The following is a 25,917-nucleotide window of genomic DNA, read 5'->3' as shown; positions in this document are numbered from 1 at the left end:
ACAGCCAAAAAAAAAAAAAAAAAAAGATGGTAGTCCTGTCAGTTGCTGCCAAATACTCTGTATTGGCCAGGCTGTAGTTTTCTTTTTAACCTATCTATCTGTGGATTATGTCTTCTTTTGCTCTTTTTCTTAATCAGGTTTACCAGATGTTTTTTTCATTAATCTTTTTAAAAGATGCAGCATTTTTTGGTGGGGAGGGGTTGTTTATTCTACTATTTCCCTAGATAATTGATTTCAGTTCTTACCTTTTAAATTTTAATCTCCCTAGTTTCCTGATTTGTTAATTTCTTTTTTTTTCTATATGAAAAATCCCAAACTAGCTTATATCAACTCATGGCCAACCTTGTTTCATCTACATGCCTCACAAAATGACTTTGATATGAACCCTATACATATATAATTCCACCTGTAAATATTTCAGTATATATTCTAAAAGATAAAGACCTAAGAAAATAACAATGTCTATATCACACCTAAAATTTATAATTCTTTAATATCATCATTGTTCAAAGGGTTCTTCTACAGTGGAGTTGGGGGACAAGACAGAGCCAAGTTCAAACTGCCATCTTCCCAGAATCCTCCCTGCTATAAAGGCATGGCTTTCAAACTGACTATAAACTCACAGTAAGAAATACATTTGACATTGCACCCCAGAGCACAAATAACGACATGTATAACTGAAACAAATATTTCACAAAACAACTTATATTTACCGTATTGGCTGTCCACTCTCTCCCTTCCCTTAACCTCTCTCTCCCCCTCCTCCCTCTTTCCTCTCTCTCTCTCTCTCTCTCTCAACCACTAAATGTTGGTTGCAACCCACTAAGTTGATTTCACATTATAGTTCTGTTATCTGCACTTCGAAGAACAATCCTACAAAGCAAATGTCTAAATATCAAATTAACTGAAAAGGGGAACTTCCCTGGAGGTCCAGTGGTTAAGACTCTTGTGCTTCCATGGCAGGGGGCATGGGTTTGATCCCTGGTTGGGGAACTAAGATCCTATGTGCTGCGTGGTGTGACGTGGCAAAAAAAAAAAAAAAAAAATTAACTGAAAAGGTTTGAGATGAGGGGCAGAGAACTAGCATTTCATCTGCCACGTGCCTGTGTCACATGTCAAACCATTACACATTCAGTTCATTCATAACCTGAATCTCTCGCTTATCTATATTGTTTGTAATTCTTAATTTGCCAGACCATTCTAGCAACATGTACTTAATAGCTTTAGTGTAAGTACACTGAATTGTATACTTTAAAGAGTCAGTACCGAATATTCGAGATCCCACTGCCGTTTTCTTCTATTTGGAAGTATATCCGTCTCCCTGACCATTTCTGCTTGGAATTTCAATATCTGCTTTGAACAACCTAACATCAAGCATATTTGTTATCTCTACACTCTTACCAAAAATGTGAACCACCACCCATTTTCCTGAGTTACTAAAGATTGAGAGTTTAGTCAAGAAGTAGAAACAATTCCAAAGGTCAAAACAACAGCATTTCTCTTTGAGGATAAATTCAGCTGACAGCAGCCTTCTCTTTACAAGTCCTAACTATAAGCTTGAGGTTCAAGTAAAGCAAATAAGCAGCTATCAAACCAAATTTTGTGAAAAAAAGAAACCCCTTCAACATTAGCAAGTACAAGTAAGACCCCATCACATCCATCTTTTAGTGATTATACTCTATTTAGCACATATCTAATACACTTCAATAAGCCAGTTCCTTGGTTTTTGACCTTCAAAGAAATGAAAGACACTCATCCTGTGTAACTTAGCTTTATTTAGTACACAATCTTCATACAATTCAGTACAACAAATTATAAAAGCTCTTTGTAAGATTCTACCCCTAGGATATTAAGTACAGAAAATCAATTGCCACAAGAAAGTAAGCCACTCTCTCAGTTTAAAAGTTTTTTTCCATGAACAGACAAGCACTCTCTTCTATGCCAAAAGGTTGCCATATATAAACCATTTCGGAGCATATTGGCCAAGATATATGATCTGAGAACATTTTGTCCTTCTATTAATTCCAACGTTTAAATGAAAATTTAAAAATGGACTATTTCTAGTTAATTCAGGTACGTTTTGGCCAAAGATGAGCTACAATTGTTACAAGGTTCATGTGTAATCAGAATAAACCTTTTTACTTAATTGTAAAGATGCAGACCAGATGAAATATCTACATATGTCCTTGCCAACACCAGCACCAACCCAACACATACACACACACACACACACACACATTTATTTAGTTGATCTCACAAAGGTCAAGAAAATCACCTTTAAGTGGACAACAAATGGCCTAGATAACACCTAATTATGCTCCTGGCTAATATATCTGAAATGAATTCCTACTTTTTAAGTCTGTAATAAAGTGACTGGAACCTTTCAACTCTAGTAGAAGTAGATTAGCCACTGTGATCGGTATCAGTAGTTGGTCATTTAATGAAGTTAAAGTTGGTTAAAGTAGGGAATCATAACCTCAAATGTATAATTGTACATTCATTTGCTCATCTTCTGATGTAAAGCCGAGGCCTTTCCTTTGCATAAGGGTCCAATGATTACAGTTTTATTTTTGCATAAATCATACCAATAATATGATTTGGGTACTTTTTATTTATTTATTTATTTTTTGCAGTACACGGGCCTCTCACTGCCGTGGCCTCTCCCATCGCGGAGCACAGGCTCCGGACACGCAGGCTCAGCGGCCATGGCTCACGGGCCCAGCCGCTCCGCGGCATGTACGATGTTCCCGGACCAGGGCACGAACCCGTGTCCCCTGCATCGGTAGGTGGACTCTCAACCACTGCGCTACCAGGGAAGCCCTGATTTGGGTACTTTTTAATACCTTCTGATCAGTCTAGATCTTTTTTAAGGTGAAATGAGGACTAAAATAAATAAATCTGTGAAGCAATCTAAGCTCAGAAATTTTCTTGAATTTTAAGTTATCCCAATATTTTATAATTTTCCCAACCACAATTAATTTAAAAGTAATTTTTATTAGTGGCAACCGTTATCAAATCTTACCAAAGCATTCAAGCTAATTTTTGCAGAAATAACCCTTCCATTTTAGAGCGAAATTTCCTGGGTTTATGTTGAATCGTGTATTTACAGCGGGAAGTAGAGCATGCAGACAAGGTTGGCGCAGGCAGAGAACTCAAAGGAGAGAGCAGAGGCCTGAGAATGCCAGGGAGCAGCCCCCACTGGTGCTGGGCCAAAGTCAGCTTACAAGAGGGATGGAGACTGTGAAGGGACCCGGTGAGTCACGTAAGTAAAGGTTAATTAAGAGCACTTACTGTACTTAGAGGTTCTTTTGAATGCTAACTCTGAAGCAAAATCAAGTGGTCTTTCTACCCATAAAATACAGCCGTAATTTGAGGATATTACCAAACATTAGCACAGCCACTGAGATCGTGTGGCAGGGAGCTTAGAGAGCCAGGGTCAGCCGCTTTTCCTCTCTTTCCTCCCATGTACTCCAATGAGAAGGTCATAAAAGAGAAGACTGAGGAGCACTAAAAATATTTCACATGATTCATTAAGAGATTTGGTCATCAGGAAATAAAAATGTCAACTATACATGGTCACAGTGTTCTGGAAAGCGTGTATGTATGGATTCTGTCTTGCAAGAATTTTTGGCACTTTATATTTTTCACTAAAGACTGAACACTAAGTGTTTTGGCAACAAATGGCACCTAAACTGTGAAAAAAGGATTACTGTATGTGATCAATGTGGTGATGATAAGCATAAAAATTTAAGTACATGTTTCTTGTATACTGAAACTCCAAATACCCAAATGCATAGATTAATAATACAGGAATATTTAAAATAAATTGAAATATTTCTGAGAAGGTAATAGAGGGTTTTAAAAACGTAACTAGATAGTCGAACACGCTGTACCTTACATGTGCTTGGTTTCAATTAGAGTAAGGCACTCACTGAAGGATGGACTGACCCATGCTGTCAGCTGCAACAGGCATGCATCATTACTGGCTTAATTAAAGTTTCAGTACTGATTAAAATGTTTTATTATTGTATTATCCTAAACTGCAGTGGTCTCCAACCTTATTAAGGGATACAAGAAAGATATAATTCAGGAGTTTCAGTTGCATAATTTAATAACCCAGCTACTGTCAATTTTTTATTTAAATAAGTTTTGATAAAAGCCAAGTATCCTTCCTTGAACCCAACATGATAGTGTAAAATTTCTTTTTGAATACTGCTTAAGTAGTAGCTGAAGAGAAAATCATTTGAACATGTGATATATCCGTCTTCATGTCTACAGTGATTTGCAAGGAGAAATATTTAAATCATTTCCAACTGGCATGAGAGGTGAAAGTTAATTTCATTAGCTATCTTGATTTAATTAAATACACAATATGCTTTTATCAGTAACTTTTACATGTCCCTATCATTAGAAATTAATTACAAAAGCAATTATCAAAAAATTTTTGAGCAGGTACAAGGTACACATAATCCTCTTCGTTGTTTACAAATAAGCATGACTTAGAGGCACTTGGTTACCTTTGAGTAAGAAAAAGAACCACCTATCAAGGGCCCTCACAGTAAGATTGGAGACCACAAATCAAACTTGGTATGAAAATGCTCTCTGCCAAAAATATCATAGTAGTGAGTTAGTTAAGATACAACATTTTAAAAATAGTAAGACTTTGCAAGGTTCTAGGCTGTAAAAAATACAAAGGCTAAAAACAAAGAGTTTACAAAATTTTGCAAACCCAGTAAATTTGAATGAGTAAGAAATGAAGAATTTTCTTACTTGCAGGATAGATTAAATAGTATCAACAGGTTTTAAAATAGTAACACTATACAGTAACAAATTCTACTCAGCTACATAACATTTCTGCTGCTTTAAGGACTTACAATATGGAACTTGTAACACTTTTCTGTGCCCAGCATTAAAACATTCATGCACATGCCCGTGTACACACATACACACACTGACACATACTACTGAAGTGCTACACATTACATTTCAGATGGAGCACAACAAAAAATTTTAGATACATATGAAGACTTAACATGATTTTTAAAAAAATATTCAAAGCATGACAAATTAAAAACATTATAAAATTTTTAGGTGAAACAGGACAATAGAGAGCTTTTTAAAAAGCCACCAGTTGGTCTTCACTAGTGAAAAAATATTAAATAATTTAATTATGTATCCCCTCAATTCAATTCAACTATAGCTGTTGTAAGTCAATTAAAAATTAGAAGTATTTCAAATCTTGAAAGAGGCTCTAGATTTCCAACATGATATGCAGCTGTTCAGGCTACCTATGGAACACTTAACTGTTCTCCCCAACAACAAAATTCTAGATCACTTTTAGAAAGTTGAAAACATTTAGGCTAAAGAACATTAATGAAACAAGACGAAGACTGAAGCATGTATAAGATACTTTCAAAGATGGTAACGCTTGTGTAAACATTTGTAGACTTAATCATATCACAGCTTTAAGGTACCGGTTACCTAATTACATTTGAAACATTATCTATTGAGTTTCATTATGATGGAGTTTCACATATCAAAAATAGAGATTAAATAGAAAGCTCTGTTACTTGTTTCTGGATAGCTTGTAAACGTGGAATGTTTTGTTCTGAAACACTCTAGTGAAGTATGCCGTGTAGGGGGGCAGGTTTCTTTTTATCTCTTCGCAAAAGCGAGGGTGGCCTGCAAGTTTCAAATCTGGATCATTCTTTCCTGGGCCATCCATCATCTAAAGCCAAAACAAAACCAATACAATCTGAAAAAAAATCGTATTTACAAAAGACAAACAGAAGTAGGAATAGGGATTGGGTTTCTTTAAGAATGACATGCTAGTGAACTTAAACTGAACGAATGTCAATGGCTGCTTGCAGACCATCTGGTCCATCCCTTTCCCCTTTGGAAGTGTGATCCAAGGCTGAAGAGCAGAGTTCGGTGTCAAACAATGTTCACCTTTAATGGCAAAGCTAGAAGCAGAACTTGGATCTCCTTGTCCTGAAGAACATACTACACCATTCTCTCTCAAAAAATGAAACACAGAGAAGAATTACTATGACCAGAGAAAGTTCTGCAACTCATCAGATGGCCTGGTTAGAAAAAGTTACACGCAAAGCACAATTTAAATGTATTTGGTCTGCACCTCCTCTGCATTCAAGGTAGTTACGGACAGTTATTTTTCCTTGAGCAAAAATCAAGCCTCATTTTCTTTGCCTCAGCTTTGCTGAAGCATAATTGACATACAAAATTGTATGCATTTAAGGTATACAATCTGATGATTTGATATGCATATACATGGTGAAATGATTACCACAATCAAGTCAACCAATACATTCATGGTGGCCAAAGGGTATAAACTTGCCGTTATGAAATGAGTAAGTCTCTGGTGACCTAATGTATAGCATGGTGACTAGGGTTAATAATACTGTACTCTGCACTTGAAATGTGCTAAGAGCGTAGATCTTAAGTGTTCTGAATCTCAAATTCTGTACAGTCAAGGTTTTATTTATTTATTTTTTTCAGATGTAGGCTAGGTTTATCACTTTTCCCCCCACTCATTTTAGAAATATCTATCAGCTTTTATACCAATAATTACAACACACACCACCTCTAAAGGGTGAAAATCTTATGTTTTCTCAACCTGAGACCTGGCATATCTCCTAAAACATTTTCCTCAGAAAGAAGAAAAGAGAAGTAGCTTGTTTTCCTGCTCAGGAGTGTAAGCTTGGCCATAGAAAGCCATCTTTGTGGAAGTGTGCCAGTGGACGAAAAGGGACACCCAACGAGAGAGCAGGGAGAGGAGTGAGATTCTACCACACAGGCTGTGGGGTGCTGGGTTGGCGCACCGCCCTCATGGACATTCGTATCATCAGCCAAAATGATGCTTTGGAGCAGCGGTTTTAAAGGTTGAGGTTTTTTCACTTTAGTAGCAAAACCTTAAAAAATAAATTCTACGCAAAGCCTCATGAAGACAGAGTTGCTCTGTTTGGTGTGACAGTGGGGACAAGAGCTCCCCTCCCATCTCTCCCGCCCCTCCAGCCCCCGTGGCAAGTTACTAACGTGCCAAGGTAGGGGTTCTGCAGAACGCAACGGAGGTGAATGCTTGATCCATTGTGCAATTCTCCAAGGTATAAAGGTAGTTACACTCCTTAGGGCTCACACTGGATCCTCTCCTCCCCAGGGGACGCCCCACACGGGGCGGAAGGCATGCTTACATGTCCGTTGGCGATGTCCAGCAGGTCCCGCAGCCGGCAGCCCCGGCGGTGCCTGCGCTCATAGCAGATGCTGTCTTCCAGGATCACGTAGTCGGTGCCAAAGGACCTTAGCAGGGCGTGCACTTCCTCTGGGGCTCTCTTTGCATATATCTGATAGACCTTCAAAACAAGATAAAAATGGAATAGGGCAAAATACCACTTAACTGCTGGGAAGTTCGTCAAGGACTAGCTATTGCTGCAACCTCCCACAGGGGTTGAGTCTAATCGCAGACACCCTGCTCCCCTCACCTCTTCCTGTGCAGGTTGCTCATTCACCTGTAGTCCTGGAGTGTATGTGAGAAATTTCCAAAAAAAAAAAGTTGTTGGGACGGGGGAGAGTGAGTCATGCTGAATACATTTGGATTTAGACACCAAAGATTTAGGATGTATTGAGTTATGAATATATTCATCAGTAGATGCCAATTCTAAGAATGCTTCACCAAGGTAAATAATGCGATTAAGTAAATAAAACACAGTCTCTACCTTTAAAAAGGGGACCTTTAGACTAAAAGGTTCCATTAGGGGTGGTGGTAGTCTGGAGGCACAGATACTTGTAAGGAGACCCAGCTTCTGATAGTGGCAGTTGGGGAACAGGACCCCCATAGGGTCCCTAGCCCCAGGCAGGGGCAGCAGCCTTGCTCTACTGCTGTCCTGCTGCACTCAGCTTGACCAGGAGACCCTACACTTTATCTTTCTCTCGTCCTTCCTGGAGGAAGAGCAACTTGCAGCGCCCAGTGGCAGTTCATCAGGAGGCACGCCTTCCCAGTCACCACCAGCTTCACACACGTTAAGTAAATACACGCAGATGGTGAGTGGCCTATATCCTGGGACTTGGCGCTGGGAAAGGTAGAATGGTGTGTGTGTGTTGGGGGAGGGGTAATGAAGAGAGGAGCTGCTTCCTTTGTCGTCCACTGATTTCTAATGATATGTCTCTGACTTAAGAGACTGGGTTCTGAGAGCCTAGGTCAGCATGTCTTAACGGATATGCTGAAATGGTGGGGGGTTATCTGCTTCTGTTGCTAACACTGTGAGGTCATCCTCCCTACAGTCCAGCACCAGCCTCAGGCTAAGGCATTCCAAGGATCTGAAGGTCATGACTGAAGAAGGGCACTAGGACCTTCAAGGTTATCAGTTTTTAGGGCATAAAACTCAGCACCTAGGCAGGGACTGGATCTTGGAGAGGATGGAACACAGGACTCCCTGTGCCTCTGACATGTCTCTATCTGCATCTCTCTCAAGTCAAAGTGGTGGCCACCTCCCAGCTGAACTTTGGGTTCTGGTGATCCAGGTACCCTCCGATCTTCCTCTAGCAAACTCAGGGCCATATGGAACACTTGGGCTAGTTGAAAAATTCCCATTTTAGCAGGAATCTATGTTAAGACAGTTCTCTTAAAAATGGAGTATTTAGTAAAAATCATTTACTTTTAGGCTAGTTAAATCTCACCCCCCAAACAAGACTTTTCAACAAATTTTCAGCCACCAAGATTAAGAAGTGACTGATATAAAACATTAAAAAGTTTGAAACCACTGCTGGCGAGGACTAGGACAGGTACACTTCTGTAGCACTGACTGGAGTGTAAATTGGCAGAATTCGTACAGACCTGGTAATTCTATCTCGATTACAAATGCCCACATCCTGTGACCCAGCAACTTCACTTCTAAGAACCTCATGTGTGGATAGACACCTTGTGCCTGTGCAGAGCGATGCTTATACAGGCGTATCATTTGGAAAATTGCTGTATAATTGCAGAAGACAGGGAAACAACCTAAACGGTCAAATAAAATTTGCCACATCCACGTAACAAAACATTATGCAGCTTTAAAAATGGCAAGGAAGCTGTCGATATGCTGATGTGGAGTGATCTCCAAAATACATGAAGTGCCAAAAGAAGCAAGATGTAATTAGTTCTTTTGTAAAAAGGGGGGAAAAGAATATGAATTCATGTATCTATCCACACACACACATTTGTATATACATAAAATTACCGGTAATGTTATTTGCCTCCTGGGAGGGGATGCAGTAGCTGGAAGACAGGGGACTTTTCACTATGTTCTCTTTTGCACGCTCTGAGCTTTTTTACTGTATGGCTGTGTTGCCTATTCTCTCCCCCCGCCTCTCTCTGTCTCTCTCTCTCTCTCTCTGTCTCTGTCTCTGTCTCTGTCTCTCTCTCTCTCACACACACACACACACACACACACGCGCGCGCGCGCACACACACACACACACACACGCGCACACACACACACACACACACACACAGAAACAGCCCATTAAAAAATGTGACCCGTATGTCTCTGCCCCTTTTCCTTCTCCAGTTCAAAGCTCTGAGGACTCTGTCCTCAAACACTCTGCTCTGTACATCTCAAGGTGTTCTCCTCAGTTTACTCTTCTACCCGAGAGGAACAGAAGGCCGAAACAGCATGCCTTTAACAGACGGGGCAGGCCAAGGTCTAGACTCTGGAGACGCAAGTCCTGACAGGCACTTCAGCTCTGCCTTCCCCTCATAACCTGCAGGTAGCAGAAGCCCCAGCTTTACCGGACACGAGCCAGCCAGGAGAGGCACTCACCGCTTTGGTTCGCTCTCTCAGGCTGTTGTCCTCGTAGTGTGGGTGGTTGGTTAAGGTCCTTCCCGTGCACAGCTTGACGCCGGCCAGTAACTGCATGCTTCCAGCAAACACAGCCTTCCTCGGAGTTTTAGAGCTAAAAGAAAAAGGTCATGAAGAACCTAGGGGCAAGACAGGAATACAGACGCAGACCTACTAGAGAATGGGCTTGAGGATATGGGGAGGGGGAAGGATAAGCTGGGACAAGGTGAGAGTGTGGCATGGACATATATACACTATCAAATGTAAAATCGATAGCTAGTGGGAAGCAGCCGCATAGCACAGGGAGATCAGCTCGGTGCTTTGTGACCACCTAGAGGGGTGGGATAGGGAGGGTGGGAGGGTGACGCAAGAGGGAGGGGATATGGGGATATATGTATATGTATAGCTGATGCACCTTGTTATACAGCAGAAACTAACACACCATTGTAAAGCAATTATACTCCAATAAAGATGTTTTAAAAAAAAAAGATTTTGGCGTCTAAATTAACCTCACTGCTAAGGCTTCCACGAAGATAGCATCACACACTCAGGATCACCCAGCTATGTTAGGAAGGGCTATGAGTTGGGAAAAACACAGGAGGCTGCTCGAGATTCTGATTTGCACTCAAACTGTTTTATGAAATTTTTCGTGTCTGTTTTTGACAATGATTGGGAAGCTTCTCATTTACTGTTTTGATGGGTTTACTCTTATAATGAATTGTCTTAGGATGTGGGTATCTCCTGAGTCTTCTAGGCTAAAACCCACAACCCTCTCCTGCTCTTGTTCCAAAGAGGCAGATTCTAACACGAGGCCTTAGAAGACTGCCAGTGCTTTTTGTATTAAACTTAACTAAAAGGGCTGCCTAGAGTAAAACAAACTATAAAGCCAGAAACTGCAGTTGCCGTGAATCAATTCCAAGGGTTTTTGGTTAAAACAAGAAAAAAAGATCACAGATATTACTATAAATTATTTTAGAAAAAAAGAATTAGTAAAAACAAAAGAACACGGAAAGAAGATTCTGAACTAGCAGGTATCTTCTTATCTTATACTCAGTATGAAGATGTACAATATTGCTGATGCGGAAGCGGAAGTATTTTATGTATTCCTTTTCTTTAGTCCTGATTATGAAAGACTACATGCATCTTAAGGAACACAGGGTATTCTGGTATTAAATTAAGATCTCACTTTCCAATTATCACCAAGCTGTGATTCTCTGCCTCTCCATGGGATGCGAGGGACAGTGATGGAGGGCCAAGGAAAGACTTCCTGATTTCTGTGAAAGCATCTTTCCTTTTCCCTTGGAAAAAAAGAATCTTAGTAGTTCATTTAATTCCCTTCCATTTTTTTTAAAACCTGGGAGCCACCTGCAAATCAACGAGGTGTCGTTTTATTGTGAAGAACATACGGCTGTTCCATGGACTCTGCTCGAAGCACCATCTCCGATACAGGCCCAGTAGTAATACTGCAAGGTATACTCACCCTTCCTGTGTTAACAACATGCTAGGGTGAGTTAAAATGACGGACATAGTTCTTTTGAGAAGGAGTCTAACTGAAATCATTAAAACTCAACATACTTTACAGAAAAAGCCACAGCAGGCCGTTCTCCTCAGTGTTTCTGGACATTATGGCATGAAACTTGCTCTAGTGTTCAAGTTTCTAAGAGAAGCCTCATCATATTCACATGTTCCAGGAGGATGTTCTACTTACTCCATTTTAATGCTAAGACTACAGCACGAATGCCACCCAGCAAAGGCCTCTGGATGTCTACAAGCAAGGCATCCTACAGCTCAAGCTGAAACAGTTACAAGTAATTTACTTTTGGAAAATGCAAGATTTTCTAACAATGACACTCTCGTTCACTCAAATTCCAATAAGCTTTCTTAAGTGATGAAAAAGTGGATAGAATTACAAGGAGCACCCAGGGAATGACACAATCTTCACCCTCCCTTATTCCTGTCAGACCCCAGAATGGATTACAAGAGAAAAACTTTTATGTGAACTTGGCTGTGCTTCATAGGATGTCATCATTCTGACAACCAGACCCAGGAACACAGGCATAAATAGATGTCTGCTCTGTCCCCCTGAACCAGCAATTTATAAGGAGTTCTTGACATGTGTCCCATGTGGTCAGGGAAACAGGAGGGATTAAATGAAAAGAGGTGCACTGAGTTCCTTAGTGAAAGGTTTATATAAAAATTCCATTTTATTCAATGAATACTTACTAAACGCTTAGTCTGTGCCATATATACAATGCTGCCCTCATTTATAGTGGACCGTAATTGCTAAATACAATAAATATGAACAAATAAAATTAAAGAAAATGTGTCACTATTTTTCCAAACCAGTCTTCTTTCCTTCCGTATACTCTTAACTGGCACAAACCATTCTACTGCAATAAGTTATAAAATTAATGCCACAAAGTGGCTGCCTTTGGGTCCTCTGAACCAAAGAGATTTAGAATGCAGGGAGAAGATGAGTCTGGTCTCCCTGTCTGGCAAAGCATGAGGCAGAGGGGAGAGCTAACAGAGAGAGAACCATCCTGGTCTGTACAGTCTTACTGCCTAAGAGTGCCAAACTTGTCTCTCTTCACAAACAACAAACCCAGCAGCTGAGCTGATAGTATCCATTCAAATCTTTAGGCTGTCTCAGCATCATCATTTTGAATATATAACAGGATTCAGCATCAGGGAGATGCACAGAGCTGTTTCTAGTTGTGGCAGAGATAGATGACTGGCCTGGTATCTATTCATGGCTAATGACAAAGGTTTCACACACGCCCCCCCCCCCACCCCCCTTCCTGGGCCATCATCACAATACTTTGATGAGTTATACAGTTCACAAAGGTTTAAAATGTCAAAAATCCTAAACTGCTTGCTGGGGAGTTATAAGGTTATTCTTTATTCAGCTAAAAGTTATTACTGAGGGCCTGCTATGTGCAGGGCTGGTGATACCCGGTCTTCAAGAAGCTTACTGGCTAATAGACTCAGCTCTCATTACAGGCAAACACTTCAAAACAAGCCCATAGTTAGTCCACCACATACTGACGACTGCTTTCTGTGGGCCTGCAGCTATGCTGGAAATGGAACACATCAGACACAGTAAATACGGCGTCTCTCCTCTGTAGGCTCTGAGAGCACTTGCTGCTCCCTGCCGCCCCAGTGGGTACGGTCCCCAAGGCAACAGCAGCCATCACCAGGTGAGCAAGTCATGTCACATGACTGCTTAGAGGAGTTGAGGAAAAAGTGGAACAAAGTTCATTCGATTGTGACAAGTTTTAACGTTTGGCCTCATTAGTAAAGAGTCAGGAAGTTTAAAAGAAACGCAGTCCGTCTCAACTGCCGGTGCCACAATCCTCTGGATTTTTAACAGTCTTTCACTAAAGGTCCTTGGTTTTATTTTAAATAGCAAAATACAAGTACCCTAATGGATTAGATACATTTCTTTGAAAACGACTGACTTCCAAGCATACCAGAGATGATGTTTATTCACTTGATTGTCTAATTTGGTTGTATATGCTAGCCCTATGGTAAATCTGGGATATTTAACTGCTCTCTTAAATATTTAAGTTTATCCATAACGCAAATGCAAAAAGTAAAACAAGCAAAGTGAAACAAAATGAAAAAAAACCACATTTCCTAGACTTTAAAAACCTAGATTCGCAGTATTTTACATTCTCTGTGGTAAACTCAGTAGGCAAAGGGAGAAGGGATTCTTTGTCTTTAACTTAAAATATGCAGTATGACAGATGTAATGATGGGTATTCTTCCTTCAGATACTTTTGCTGACACAGTCTGTGGTCTGTGTCTAAAATAGCTAATGTGCTTTTATCCACTGAATGACACTTCTCTATTATAGAAAAACAAAGCAATTTTTACCAATGTTTGAACAAATGATGTATAAAATGAAAGAATAATTTGTTTTTATAGTTCTCTACCAAGCTCCATAGCAGGCTGCCCAACCTGCAAACCATTTGTTCTGTAAGAAATGTCACTAAATAATGACAAGGACTCACAGGTCAAATGGATTTACATTATATAATTTAAATGTCATTCCAGGAAGACCTGATGGCATTTTGAACAAATAATCTCATTTATTTTTGAAGCTCTAAGCTTCAACAAGTTAATTACTGTTGAACTAATGGGGAAACTAAGCATTATAATATAATGTGTGAACATTTGTTTTATCTACACTTCAAAATTTATAGAATTATGCAAATGCCACAAAATGATTCATTAAGTATAAAAGAGGCTTACAGGCATTTAAGGTCTGAACTTAACCTACATCATGTTTAAAATATACAGTAATTCTCTCTGCTTTGATTAAACGTGAAGGAAGTTTGGTCCATTTTCTCAGGCCCATTGAGAAAATATTGCACATGCAGGCTTCATCACTGGAAAGAAACTATTTCTAGTGAAAATCTCCTAAAGCCAAGTAGGTAAAATGTCACACTTCAAAAGTCAAATCCACAGTCTATCTTAATTGCACAATGTCAAAGAAATGTTTCAGGAGCCAAAAATGACACACTCTAAGGAACGAGGTATGAACTACCAATTGCTGTGACATTTGGCCTTGATGAGGTAAACGTGCTTTCTAATCACACATAAAACCTATAAAAGTACCACCTGGGTTTTGCTGAAAGAGATACCAGAAAGTAAGAAAACAAAAACAAAAAAACAGGTTTTTAATCTTTGTATTCAGGAAACATCATCAGTAAAAAGGGGTTAATGTGAACACACGCATTTAAATCTGCTGGGAAACAGGGCGTGCAGCACCTCAGTATAACGTGGACGGCAGGCAACCAGCCCGGTGAACACACAGGCCGGGGTTGTGGAAGGCATGCGGATGTCGCCCTACTTCTCATAGGGAAGACTCTGGGGGCCTGACTGCAAAAGATCCTTGCTGATTAAAGAGAATTGAATCCCGAAGCATCAACCATGAAGCCCCAAGTACATGAGGCAGACTGGGAGATGGCGGTAGCTTCTTCTCAACACTTTACGCAAGAGTTGCCCTGTGCCAAAGTGGAGGGTCATTTGTGTCCCCTCGAGTTTCTGCAGGTCACTATTCCTTGTTCTCACTCATCCCGGAGGGCAGGCAGCCATCCTGTAAGGGAAGCTGCGCTCCCACCCCAATAGATGCTGTCACGACCGCCCTGACAAAGGACAGATGTGAGTGTATCACTTTGGTCATTTGAGAACAGAAGCAGACAGGATGGGGAGGAGGTGTTCCTCACTAACAGTGCTGGGTGGGGACCAGAGGTCTGGCTGCTGCCTTTAGACAATTTCAAACAGATTTTTAGATACACTCTGTATCCTTAGCCCACAGCCTTTTCTCTAGCACAGCTCAGACCTACTAATATCACAGACACTGTGTGACTAATCAAGGTAGTGGAGTGAAAGTAGGTTATACTTTATGTTTTAAAAACAGAAGAAATCAGGGCAGGTTAAAAGAATAATAAATGCATGCACTTGTGTTTGGAATTGAAGTCTACAGACCAGAGCTGATTTAAATGTTGATTTAAACAAATACACTTTGTGTCTAAACAGACCCTATTTTGGCATACATTCATCATCACTTAAGCTTATTTCACAAACATGCCTAGCAGCTATTTTGCAAAAACAATAATTTAGATTTGAAGACTTTGAAGGGAAAACAGGCAAGATTAGATCACAATAGAACCAATTTTTTGGAACAATACAAATCCTTCAGTTACTGAGAATTTTTAAAAAGTGAAAAGAGTAAGTCTACATACAGGGAGAAGAACTGTTAGTAAAAGGAGAATGTAAGAACAAAGACCACTTCCCCAAATGCAGAGTAAAAGATTATCTTCTTTACACATGGAATAAGCTCTCATCCATAATTTTTCAGAACCAGATACGTTATTTTAAATAATTTTCTGTGAGCAAAAGCATGAAAATAAAGGCGTTACAAAAAGTATATCCTGTCTGACACAGCCAAAGACAACTCTGCTAGGATAAAATTTTAATGACACTACAATTAATTCCTAAAAGGCTGGGGAGTAGAGGTGAGATGTTTTAAAATGCCAATCCAAGTAGATCCAGAAGATCTGCCACCTTCAGGATTCTACCAGACTGGGTACCCTACACCATTCCTATCAATGGTGCAATTTGAAAAATAGAAAATATCAGCCTCACCTTCAGATGCACATGTCATAAATTTCCAGTTGACTATAGCTAATGCAAAAGTAATTAGTTTTTCTTTATATGAATAACCCTCTTTTCCCTTACACAAAAAAATACTGAAGGAATTACTTACTCTATAATTGTCTGCCATGATTTAAAGTTAAATAAATATATAAAGACAAAGCACCACTTCGTACCCTCAGCACTGAAAATATATGAAAAATTATACTCATTGCATCTAGTCAACCCAGTCCAACACTGGGACCAAAGCCACATGTATATTTTTAGATACAAATCTCTATAAAATCCATGTATTGTACTCAAGAGACCTAAGCTATCAAACATTTACCATCTCTTAATACACAAGCAGTGCTCAACTGTACTGGTTAGTAAACATTAGTCACCAGCAAGTGCCAATATGGCTACTAAAATTCTAAGTGATGGAGACAATACAGCCGATGCTTTCAGAATATGTCACATAAGATTTGCGACACCTGTTTAAGTGTGAATAATTACACTGCTGCTTTTTGGTTATAAAATAGGGAAATACAATATTACAGGGCACAGGAATGCTGCTCTGGGTAAAAAAGTTTATTTTTGCTGGTGGGAGGCAGGTTTCATTAACAAAACTTTGAAAAACACAAGTCTCATTCTGATGCTGAATGCTGAGGCAAAGCAATCGTGCAGGCAAAAATACAAACCAATATAACAGGAAAGCATTATGATGTTCAAGAAAGGAAAAGCTCTAGCTTTTGAATTTTAAATTTTCTCTAGGCCTAATCTTGGGCAATATGTAGTTAAAATGAAATCTGCACTGAGCTAGTATGACTCTAATTAACTGTAGTTTACAGTATAATTTTTAAGTGATTAACAAGGAAAGAACATTTTATGTGTCAGTATTAATAGAAAATTTGAATGGTATTAAAATGAAAGAAATGATAAAGATAAAATTGGCAGAGAATATAAAACTTTATTTCCATTGCTGTCACTGGTTTGAAATGCATCCTCTGATTCTGTTTCCCTCTCCGTATTGGTACTTTCCCTTCTTCACGGGATTGTGGTTAGAGAGAATATTTTTTGAATGGAAAGAAATTATTTGCAAATATAGAGTTATAAAGAAAAACTTGAGAATGAATGTATCTTCATAATTAGATTCAGAAAAAAACCAAAAAAACAAAAACCAAATGAGGTCTACAGTGACTCTTAAAAGGCACTTTAAATTTAAAAGTTAAAAAAAAAAAATCCTCTTACTTAATCCAGTTCATCAGCTCCACTGTATCTGGATCATAGAATTCTCTCAACTCGGAGAGCTCATCCATCATTCCTGGCCAGAACTGAAATTAAAAACAAAACTAAACAAAACCAAAATCCACCCCCAGACCCACAACTATCACTAGATTAAAGTGAAAAAGGAGAAACTGCATATAACTTGTGAACTAAATAAACGTGGTAACTGGAATATTAGAACTACTTCACTTCTGCAGTCAACCCTTCTAGTGTAAGTGAGATGAAGTCTGAGAAAAGTTTCCAAAATTATTGTGAGCTGGAGCTAATTAGAAGTAGAGGTGTTGCCAACTTTAAAAAATGAGCTTTTATTTTACACTAATAAAAATGCTATTGTATGTGGTGTTAATATCTAGTAAAACATTAATTTGGATATGACAGGAATAGCAACCATGAGAAAGTTCACAGGATATGAGATAAATGTGACTGACTAACTTCATGTAATTTATCTTTAAATGCAGAATGTACCCTGTAGAAGACAGCACCATTTTAGAGCTGCAAAAATGCTTTGGAATACAGAATCTCATTTTATCCTCACAACTCCTCGGGAGACAGATGACGCAGAAGGCATCATCACCATGGCTATTTATTTTTCATTTTACTAGTCTGGAGACCTCGGCTCAGAGAGATAGATAACCTGAGTTGCTCAGATCACAGTGGCAGAGTCACAACTGGAAACTTTTCATTGTGTGATATGGTGATTATATTGTTTAAACTAGAAATCTGGGCAAATGGTTTGATGAATATTAACATAATTACAGGTACAAAGGGAGAGAAGAATATTTGAAAGTAGGACGGTCCAGGAAAATCTGGTACATCTGAGTATTATATTTATGCCACTGGTGCCTCCTACTCAACTTGAGTAACTTAAGCTATGCAGATATAATGTAAAAATACACTCTGAATCCACTGCTTTTCTAATATAACTTGTCTGTGTAATTCAACAACTAATTAAATGTTCACTGTTTTATCAAATGGCAGTTGGCTAAAAAGACTTGATCATCTAAATACATGCTAAGGTGAACTGTAGAACTCATTTCCTATATTGGAATAGAAGCCCAGTGATAATGCATCTACATTTCATTAAAGTTGCAAGTATAATCTTTTTTATTTAAGAACCACTAACTGGAAGCAAAGTGGCACCTGACTGGTCTATGGATGTTTTTTTTATCCCTATCACTTTCTTATCTTGTCATTTCATCTTTGGCCATTTTTACTACTCATTCATATCTTGTCTCCTGGGTGGGTAAGTCAGGAAAATTGCTGGTGCTTGTGACAGAAAATCAGGTGTCAGCACTACTAGTCCTAGGTTTCAGAAGAGATGTAATAAAAATTACTGATTAAATGATACCTCTATAAGATTCCAATTATCCATTATCCCTATTAATTTTGATAACAATAGAATACCAACTTTTAAATGATGTTTTAATTATTTTTGTATAAAACGTATTTTGAAATCTGTGAATTCAGTGGTTATTAGATATTTTTCTAGTTTGAAATTTGCTGTTAATTCTGAAAATGTTAATATCTGGTAACACAGTCTTATGATAAACTTCTTAAACAACGTAAAAACAAATGTTGAATTAACTAAATGCTGTTCCTAAATGATCAGCAGTGTTTATATGAGATTTTAGGTATCCAAATAAGTTAATTAACATGAGAGCAATAATGTTATTAAACTCTTGATTTTAGAGTGGAGACTAGCACATACTTTTCCCTTTTAAACAGGATTATCCTAAGCAGACATATAGCAAAATAAGTATTATGAACAAGAAAATTTGAAATCCTCATTATAGTGCTATGTAAAACTTAAATCAGGCTTTGAAATATTAGTTCTTATTTCTTACAGATAAATCTGTTCAACAGTTGGAAAACATATTCAGTTTCATACATAAGATCTTTATTTTCTTTGTGATTTTGTATTAAAACACAAATACAGTTTTGAGAAGCTGAAATACGTAAACTGTTTTATACAGTGAAAGCTGGATGCGTTAAGATTTCTCCTGAAGTCCAATACTGAGAGAGGCGAGGCCATCTGTCTTTGGAGAGATTCTTCAGAATGACTACTAACTCTCTTACTCAGGGTACATCTACAAAGATTCCCTGAGGAAATGATGGCCTTTTCAGTGCTATCATTGGTTCTTCCATAGCACTGGTTCTCAAGAGGGGTTGGGGGAGGGATTCTGCCACACCCGCAAGGGGACATTTTTGATTGTCACAACTGGAAGCTGGTGCTATTGGCATGTAGTGGGTAGAAGGGATGGATGCTGCTAAGTGTCCTATAATGCACAGGACAGCTACTAAGACAGAATTATCTAGACAAAATGTCAACAGTGCTGCTGCTGAGAATCCCTGTTCTCTGCAGGGGGTTCTCAAGTTTGATGGTGCATTAGCACCACCTGCAGAGCTGGTTAAAACCTGGATCACTAGACCCCACTCCCAGAGCTCCTGATTCAGTAGGTCTGGAGTAGGACCCAAACATCTGTATTTCTAACAAGTTCCCAGGTGATGCTGATGCTGCTTGTTTATTTCTTCTATAATGTCCTTCCTCAACGTTATCAAGAACAAGAGACTTAAGTCCTCAAGTAGCTATTAAAAAATCAACAAATTTTCAAATAAATATGAGACATAAAGGAACTCAGCCTACACACAGAGACAGTGGGAAAGGACTGTTACGGTGTGTGTATGTCTTTAGTGGTGAGACAGGAATGATGATGAGCTGCATCTTCTCTGTGAGGAGGGTGCTTTATCCCTCAGAATCAATGTGTAATAAAGCTACCTCATTCATCATTAAACATATACTCTGCCTAATCCTTAATTGTTGCTTTCCAGATGTTTGTAAGAAGTTTCATTTATTTACCGTAGAGCAATAAAATTCCCAGAGGCATGGTGGCAGAAATGACCTATTTCTATGTTTTCTAGTATCTGGGAGTTGGCACAGTGGTCCACCCATAACAGCAAATGTTTTGATAGACAGGAACACGATACAACATAATTTTTTGAAATATTTACAAAAGAATTGTCTAACAGTGACTATCACACATTTCTTTTAGCCTATAACCTTTGCTTCAAATAAAATCTTACATGAAAATATAAGCAAATAAACCTAGAAGTTGAGCTGCCATAGCTGATCCTTTCTGTAGGAGAGTCCCACCCGCCTCCCCACTCCCTTTAGCTGCCCTCCCAAATCAGGAACTGTACACAGTAGAGTTTGAAATCCATTGTTCTGCCTTAAAATAAAGTTTGAAGAAAAAAATCTAAACTTAAAAAATATGTAAGATTTTTTTTTTAAAAGAGAGCGTAAGAGCTCAGTTGGATAAAACAATCCAAGCTACCTGCCCAGGTAACAATTCAAGCCTCTAAATCTCAAAGGTGTGATGAAAGACTCACTGGCTCATATGGAGGAGTCTCAGAATTGAAACACAGTTAATGCTGTTTCAGAAATCAGTCAACTGAGAATATGAAGAATTTCTTTATTTCCTACTGAAACTGAAGGACATAATAAGGCTAAACTTAGACTGTATTTATATGTGCCCAGCCCTCTTACAAAGATGATTTTAAGCATCTAATAAAATATGTAGGTTAACATAAGATGCATTTTAGGATCTTACTCTTATAAAAAGCATGCAACAGGGAAAACTAATTTTTCTCCTTTATTCACCTCAAAATAGGTCTGAAAACATCTTTATTTTCAGAATTTGCATCAGCTGACTAGTAAGTCAAAACCAAAATTAATTAGAATAATTAAATTGTAGTATTTTTTGTTATAATGTTTTTACCTGTTAAATCCCATTTTGGGAAGAACATCAGTCTTCCTATCGATGTCAACTGCCATAAGAAGCATCTAAGTAGATATTTGTAAGTTCTGCAAAGCACTCTACTTGCCAATGACACACAAAGTACACTGAGTCAAAGCAATTATTCTGCTAAATAGATTAAAGACAGGAATGAGGACAATCAACCTTACCTTATAGCACAGATACAGCAGTATTAATATCGGTATTGAATATCGCATTATACATATCTATATAAGAAAGACATTATTTAGATTACAAGTGTTTGGAATATTTTTGCTTTTACATTTTTGCTTTGTAAATACATTTTTTTTAAACAACAAAAATATAATTTAACAGAGCATGAGTCTCTGATATGCAAGACAACTGAGTCAATCATTCATAAGCTATTTGTAGCTCCTACCATATTGCCACCTAGTGAATTTGTAGGGCAGAACCACCCAGAACTGCACTTATGGGCCATTAATCATTACTGTACACTTAGTAGTAATTATGTTTATATTATAATACTTAACAATAATAGCGATAACTCTGGATAATGGGATTATTGGTGATTTTTAATTTTCCTTTTTGTGCTTTTCAGTATTTCCAAATTCTGTATAATGAACATATCTAACTTATGGTCTGGAAAAAAATGACTTAGAAAATAAAGCTAAAATTAAAATTATTTTAAAATAATTCCTTATAAAATCATAATGTATCAATTATTTGTAGCTTTAAATTTTAGTATCCATTTTATCAAATTGATGTATGGACAACTGAAAAAAAAAACCCAACAGAATTGATAATTAAAGAAATACTAGAAGTCATAAAAATGAAATGGAAAAAGAGATAGCACTGACCCTCTTTGGGTTATAAAGATGGATCAACTTCAGAAGTAACTCCCATATTTCAGGGCTGCATAAGCCAAATGATGCAAACACACACATATGTGATGTCCAGAGGTACTTCATTCTGTAAGAAGAGAAGCAGGCAAAGGTCAACAGTGCTAGCTGTGTAGAAACCTGGAGTCTGAGACAGCTGTATTATTTGTGATAGTAAAATCTTACTAAAACTATGCAGAGACCGTTGCCAAGGGGTTACTTATTAATTCCATTGCCTTTTGAGAATCATCATATAAGTAAAAGTAGAGGAATATTGGCAATTAGGAAAAAACTGGTTATAAATACTATTTTGTACTGGGAGAAGATAGTAAACAAGGACTTTTTTTTTTTTTTTTTCAGTACGTGGGCCTCCCACTGCTGCGGCCTCTCCCGTTACGGAGCACAGGCTCCGGACGCGCAGGCTCAGCGGCCATGGCTCACGGGACCAGCCGCTCCGCGGCATGTGGGATCCTCCCGGACCGGGGCACGAACCCGTGTCCCCTGCATCAGCAGGCGGACTCTCTACCACTGCGCCACCAGGGAAGCCCCAACAAGGACATTTTTATGGGAACCATAATCATTAATGAAGATGATCATCAGTTCCCAAATTATATTGCTAAACTATGTCAGGTAAAGAGTGGTCAAATAAAAAAATAAACAGATAAAACAAAAATACCTCATTGTACTCAATGCCAAGAATCCAAACAGAATCGTATGTATCAAATTGTAGGCAGTTTCTGGTTTCAGGCCGATTCTGTACTCTCCCATTTTATACATGGATTGCTGATTTGTAGAATCACTGCATAAAATAGTACATATACAAAAATTAAAGCTGGGTAACTAATTTTAATTTAGTTAAATCTTTCTTAAAGAAGAAGATAGAAGGACTTCCCTGGTGGCGCAGTGGTTAAGAATTCGCCTGCCAATGCAGGGGACACACGTTCCAGCCCTGGTCTGGGAAGATCCCACACGCTGCAGAGCAGCTAAGCCCATGCGCCACAACTACTGAGCCTGCGCTCTAGAGCCCGCGCGCCACAGCTACTGAGCCCATGCCCTGCAACTACTGAAGCCTGTGCGCTCTAGGGCCCGCATGCTACAACTACTGAGTCCACGTGCAGCAACTACTGAAGCCCATGTGCCTAGAGCCCATTCTCCACAGAGAAGCCACAGCAATGAGAAGCCCACACACCGCAATGAAGAGTAGCCCCCGCTTGCCACAACTACAGAAAGCCTGCGCACAGCAACGAAGACCCAACGCAGCCAAAAATAATAACTAAAAAAAAAAAGAAGAAACCTATGCCTTCATATATTTAGAAATGTTTTATTTCCCTAAGATAAAGTGAATCAGCTCTGATCAATTTTGAATTTGTTTATGAGGCTAAAAGTGTCATAATATAAATGCATTAATAATGAGAGTAACTAAAACTGAACAAATTTCATTTTAATTTAAGCAAAACCTTAAAGTCCTTCAATCCTTTAAATTATAAGAGATAGCAAAAAAATATTATTTTGGAATCACTGAAACTACAAGAGATCTTTAGAGATGTCATAGTAGTTACTCATATCTTTCTAGTTTTTACAAGTAAGTAAAAATGTATCCATGAACTTGGAATTCAGTTCCTTTACGAACCAATGATCACATTTTTAACCTACCACAATACCTCATTACATATAACTAACATGATTTTTTAAAAAATTAATTTAATTTTGGCTGCGCTGGGTTTTTGTTGCTGCGCGTGGGCTTTCTCTAGTTGCGGTGAGTGGGGGGCTACTCTTTGTTGCGGTGTGCGGGCTTCTCATTGCGGTGGCTTCTCTTGTTGCGGAGCACAGGCTCTAGGTACACAGGCTTCAGTAGTTGTGGCATGCGGGCTCAGTAACTGTGGCTTGTGGGCTCTAGAGCGCAGGCGCAGTAGTTGTGGCGCACGGGCTTAGTTGCTCCGCGGCATGTGGGTTCTTCCCAGGTCAGGGCTCGAACCGTGTCCCCTGCATCGGCAGGCAGATTCTTAACCACTGCGTCACTAGGCAAGTACCCTAACATGATTTAAAAAATCAAATATGGCTACATTAAGATGACTGCACCCATAAAATTAACAGTAACCCTTCAACATCATCTAACACCCAGTTCACGTTGTATTTTCTATTTATTGCAATAGGTTTTTTCAGGTGGTTTCTTTGAATGAGGATCCAAAGCTTTCATACTGCATTTCATCAATGTCTCTTTAAATTATCTTTCAATCAATATAAGTACTCCCCCCTCCCCACTTTTAAGGGCATTTACTCGTTGAAGAAAATGCACAATTTGTCCTATAACTGTTCCTACTTTCTGGATTTGGCCGATTGTCTCCTCGTGGTGCCATTTTATATTATTTCTCTATTCCCATGTTTCTTATAAACTTGTAATTAGATCTAGAGGTTAATTATTAGAGTCAAGTTCATTTATTTTGGCAAGTACACTTCATGGGGATATGATGTATTCCATATTGCATCACACTGGGAAGCACGTACTGTCTGGTTGTCCCCACTTGAATGATGTTGAGATGGATGAGTGGGTTCAGATTTGCACAATTTGTTGTCAAGGGGAAAAGGAAACAACAGTAAGGGCTGCCAGCTTAGGATAAAAATAATACTTCTATAAAGGCCCCACTTATCCTTCACACAAATCCAATAGACTTGGATATGTACAATGCTTCTATATAACTACAGACCTGTTATTTCCTGGAAATCCTCTTTTTCACCACCCTAGATACATAAGAAAATTAAAATGATACTCTATGGTAATTTTCACCACTAGTGATAATCTTTACTTAAACGTTATATATCACAACCCAAACTCTGGCTTCCACTGATACTAAAAGATTACTCCAGACAAGAACATACCCTCTCATCCTCCCTTGATACCTGGGAGAATTCTGCGACACCTCTCCCGGTGCCCACAACTGAGCTGGAAAGCTCTATTAATCCCATGAGTATAGAACAGAGTATCCTTTTCAGTTATATACTACACACCAATGTAGATGTGGTGTATAAACGTAATGGTACCATCCTTCCTAGTACTAGAAAGTAGAAATACTTTAAATACTTGGCATTGATAATATATCCTTCAAATTACTTAGACGTTAATTCACTTTGAGACACTATAATTCTTAAATGACTTTAATTAATGTAGTGCTTTCCTCTAATAAAGTCCTAATATCCCTACCTGGTAAAATCTTTACCTATAATCATATACCAAATAAGCTTCCAAGGACGGCCCATAGGTTCACGCTGAGCATGGCAGACATTTTCACACAACACTGCAGGCCAACTGAACTTCCTGCTTTGCATGCTGTCTACAGTCCTGTCGACACCTGGTGTGTCTGGAATAACATTAAGTTATACTGTCTAGAATAATTTCCATCTATTTTCATGGGGCTAAATTTTTATCTTGGACTCGGTATAAAAAGAACACTTCTGAAAGATACTAAAATAGTTTATAGTCAGTGAAATAGCTTCATGGTTCAATGTTGCTTCATTCTTAATAATCATAAAACACCTCAACTGATCTGGGCTCATTGTAATGACCTTCTCCCAGCACAGCTCTCCGGTGGCTGCGAATCACAGCTCACCAGCACCTTAATTGGCAAGGTAGCTACACAGGAAAAGGGCTTCCTTCTGGGCTTCATTACTTTTCCACAAATGACAGTAGCTTCAACTTCTTACACTTAATCTTGTTTCAATTTAACATGGATAGTAAATGCAAAAACCTCCATCAGCTTGATATGTAGGTGTTCTTCATACTCCCTGACTTTCTCTTTTAAGTAGATTAGCAGACATCCCTAAGTTTTAAAACACTGTCAACTAATACTTAAGACTTTTAGTAGATGCTAATAATTATGGTCCATTCCAACTTTATAAGCCCTTAAACAAGATGCAACAAAACAAATAAACAATGGTTAACTCTTGACAGTTCATGAGAAATAAAAAAGGTAGCTGGAGAAAGAAAGGTAGAAAAACACAGGCAAT

At 38.6% G+C, this 25,917-nt stretch overlaps 1 protein-coding gene across 2 annotated transcripts in view; it reads right to left on the bottom strand.

Annotated features, from left to right (window-relative positions):
- Positions 1-1,758: 1,758 nt before the first annotated feature.
- DPY19L3 (dpy-19 like C-mannosyltransferase 3) overlaps positions 1,759-25,917 on the bottom strand; it is a 74,950-nt gene continuing 50,791 nt past the window's right edge. For both annotated transcript variants that reach the window (XM_004284857.4, XM_033414995.2), the window contains exons 13-19: positions 22,592-22,714; positions 21,895-22,006; positions 21,226-21,282; positions 17,226-17,308; positions 9,816-9,948; positions 7,209-7,367; positions 1,759-5,728 (exon numbers count right to left, since the gene is read on the bottom strand). In XM_004284857.4, coding sequence (XP_004284905.1) covers positions 5,567-5,728; positions 7,209-7,367; positions 9,816-9,948; positions 17,226-17,308; positions 21,226-21,282; positions 21,895-22,006; positions 22,592-22,714 — 829 coding nt within the window. In that variant the 3' untranslated portion in view covers positions 1,759-5,566. The remainder of the gene's footprint in view (positions 5,729-7,208; positions 7,368-9,815; positions 9,949-17,225; positions 17,309-21,225; positions 21,283-21,894; positions 22,007-22,591; positions 22,715-25,917) is intronic.

Source organism: Orcinus orca, chromosome 20 (assembly GCF_937001465.1).
Source record: "Orcinus orca chromosome 20, mOrcOrc1.1, whole genome shotgun sequence".
In the NCBI taxonomy this organism is placed as follows: domain Eukaryota; kingdom Metazoa; phylum Chordata; class Mammalia; order Artiodactyla; family Delphinidae; genus Orcinus; species Orcinus orca.
The sequence above is the reverse complement of the archived record's forward strand: the minus strand, read 5'-3'. Positions and strand labels throughout refer to the sequence as shown.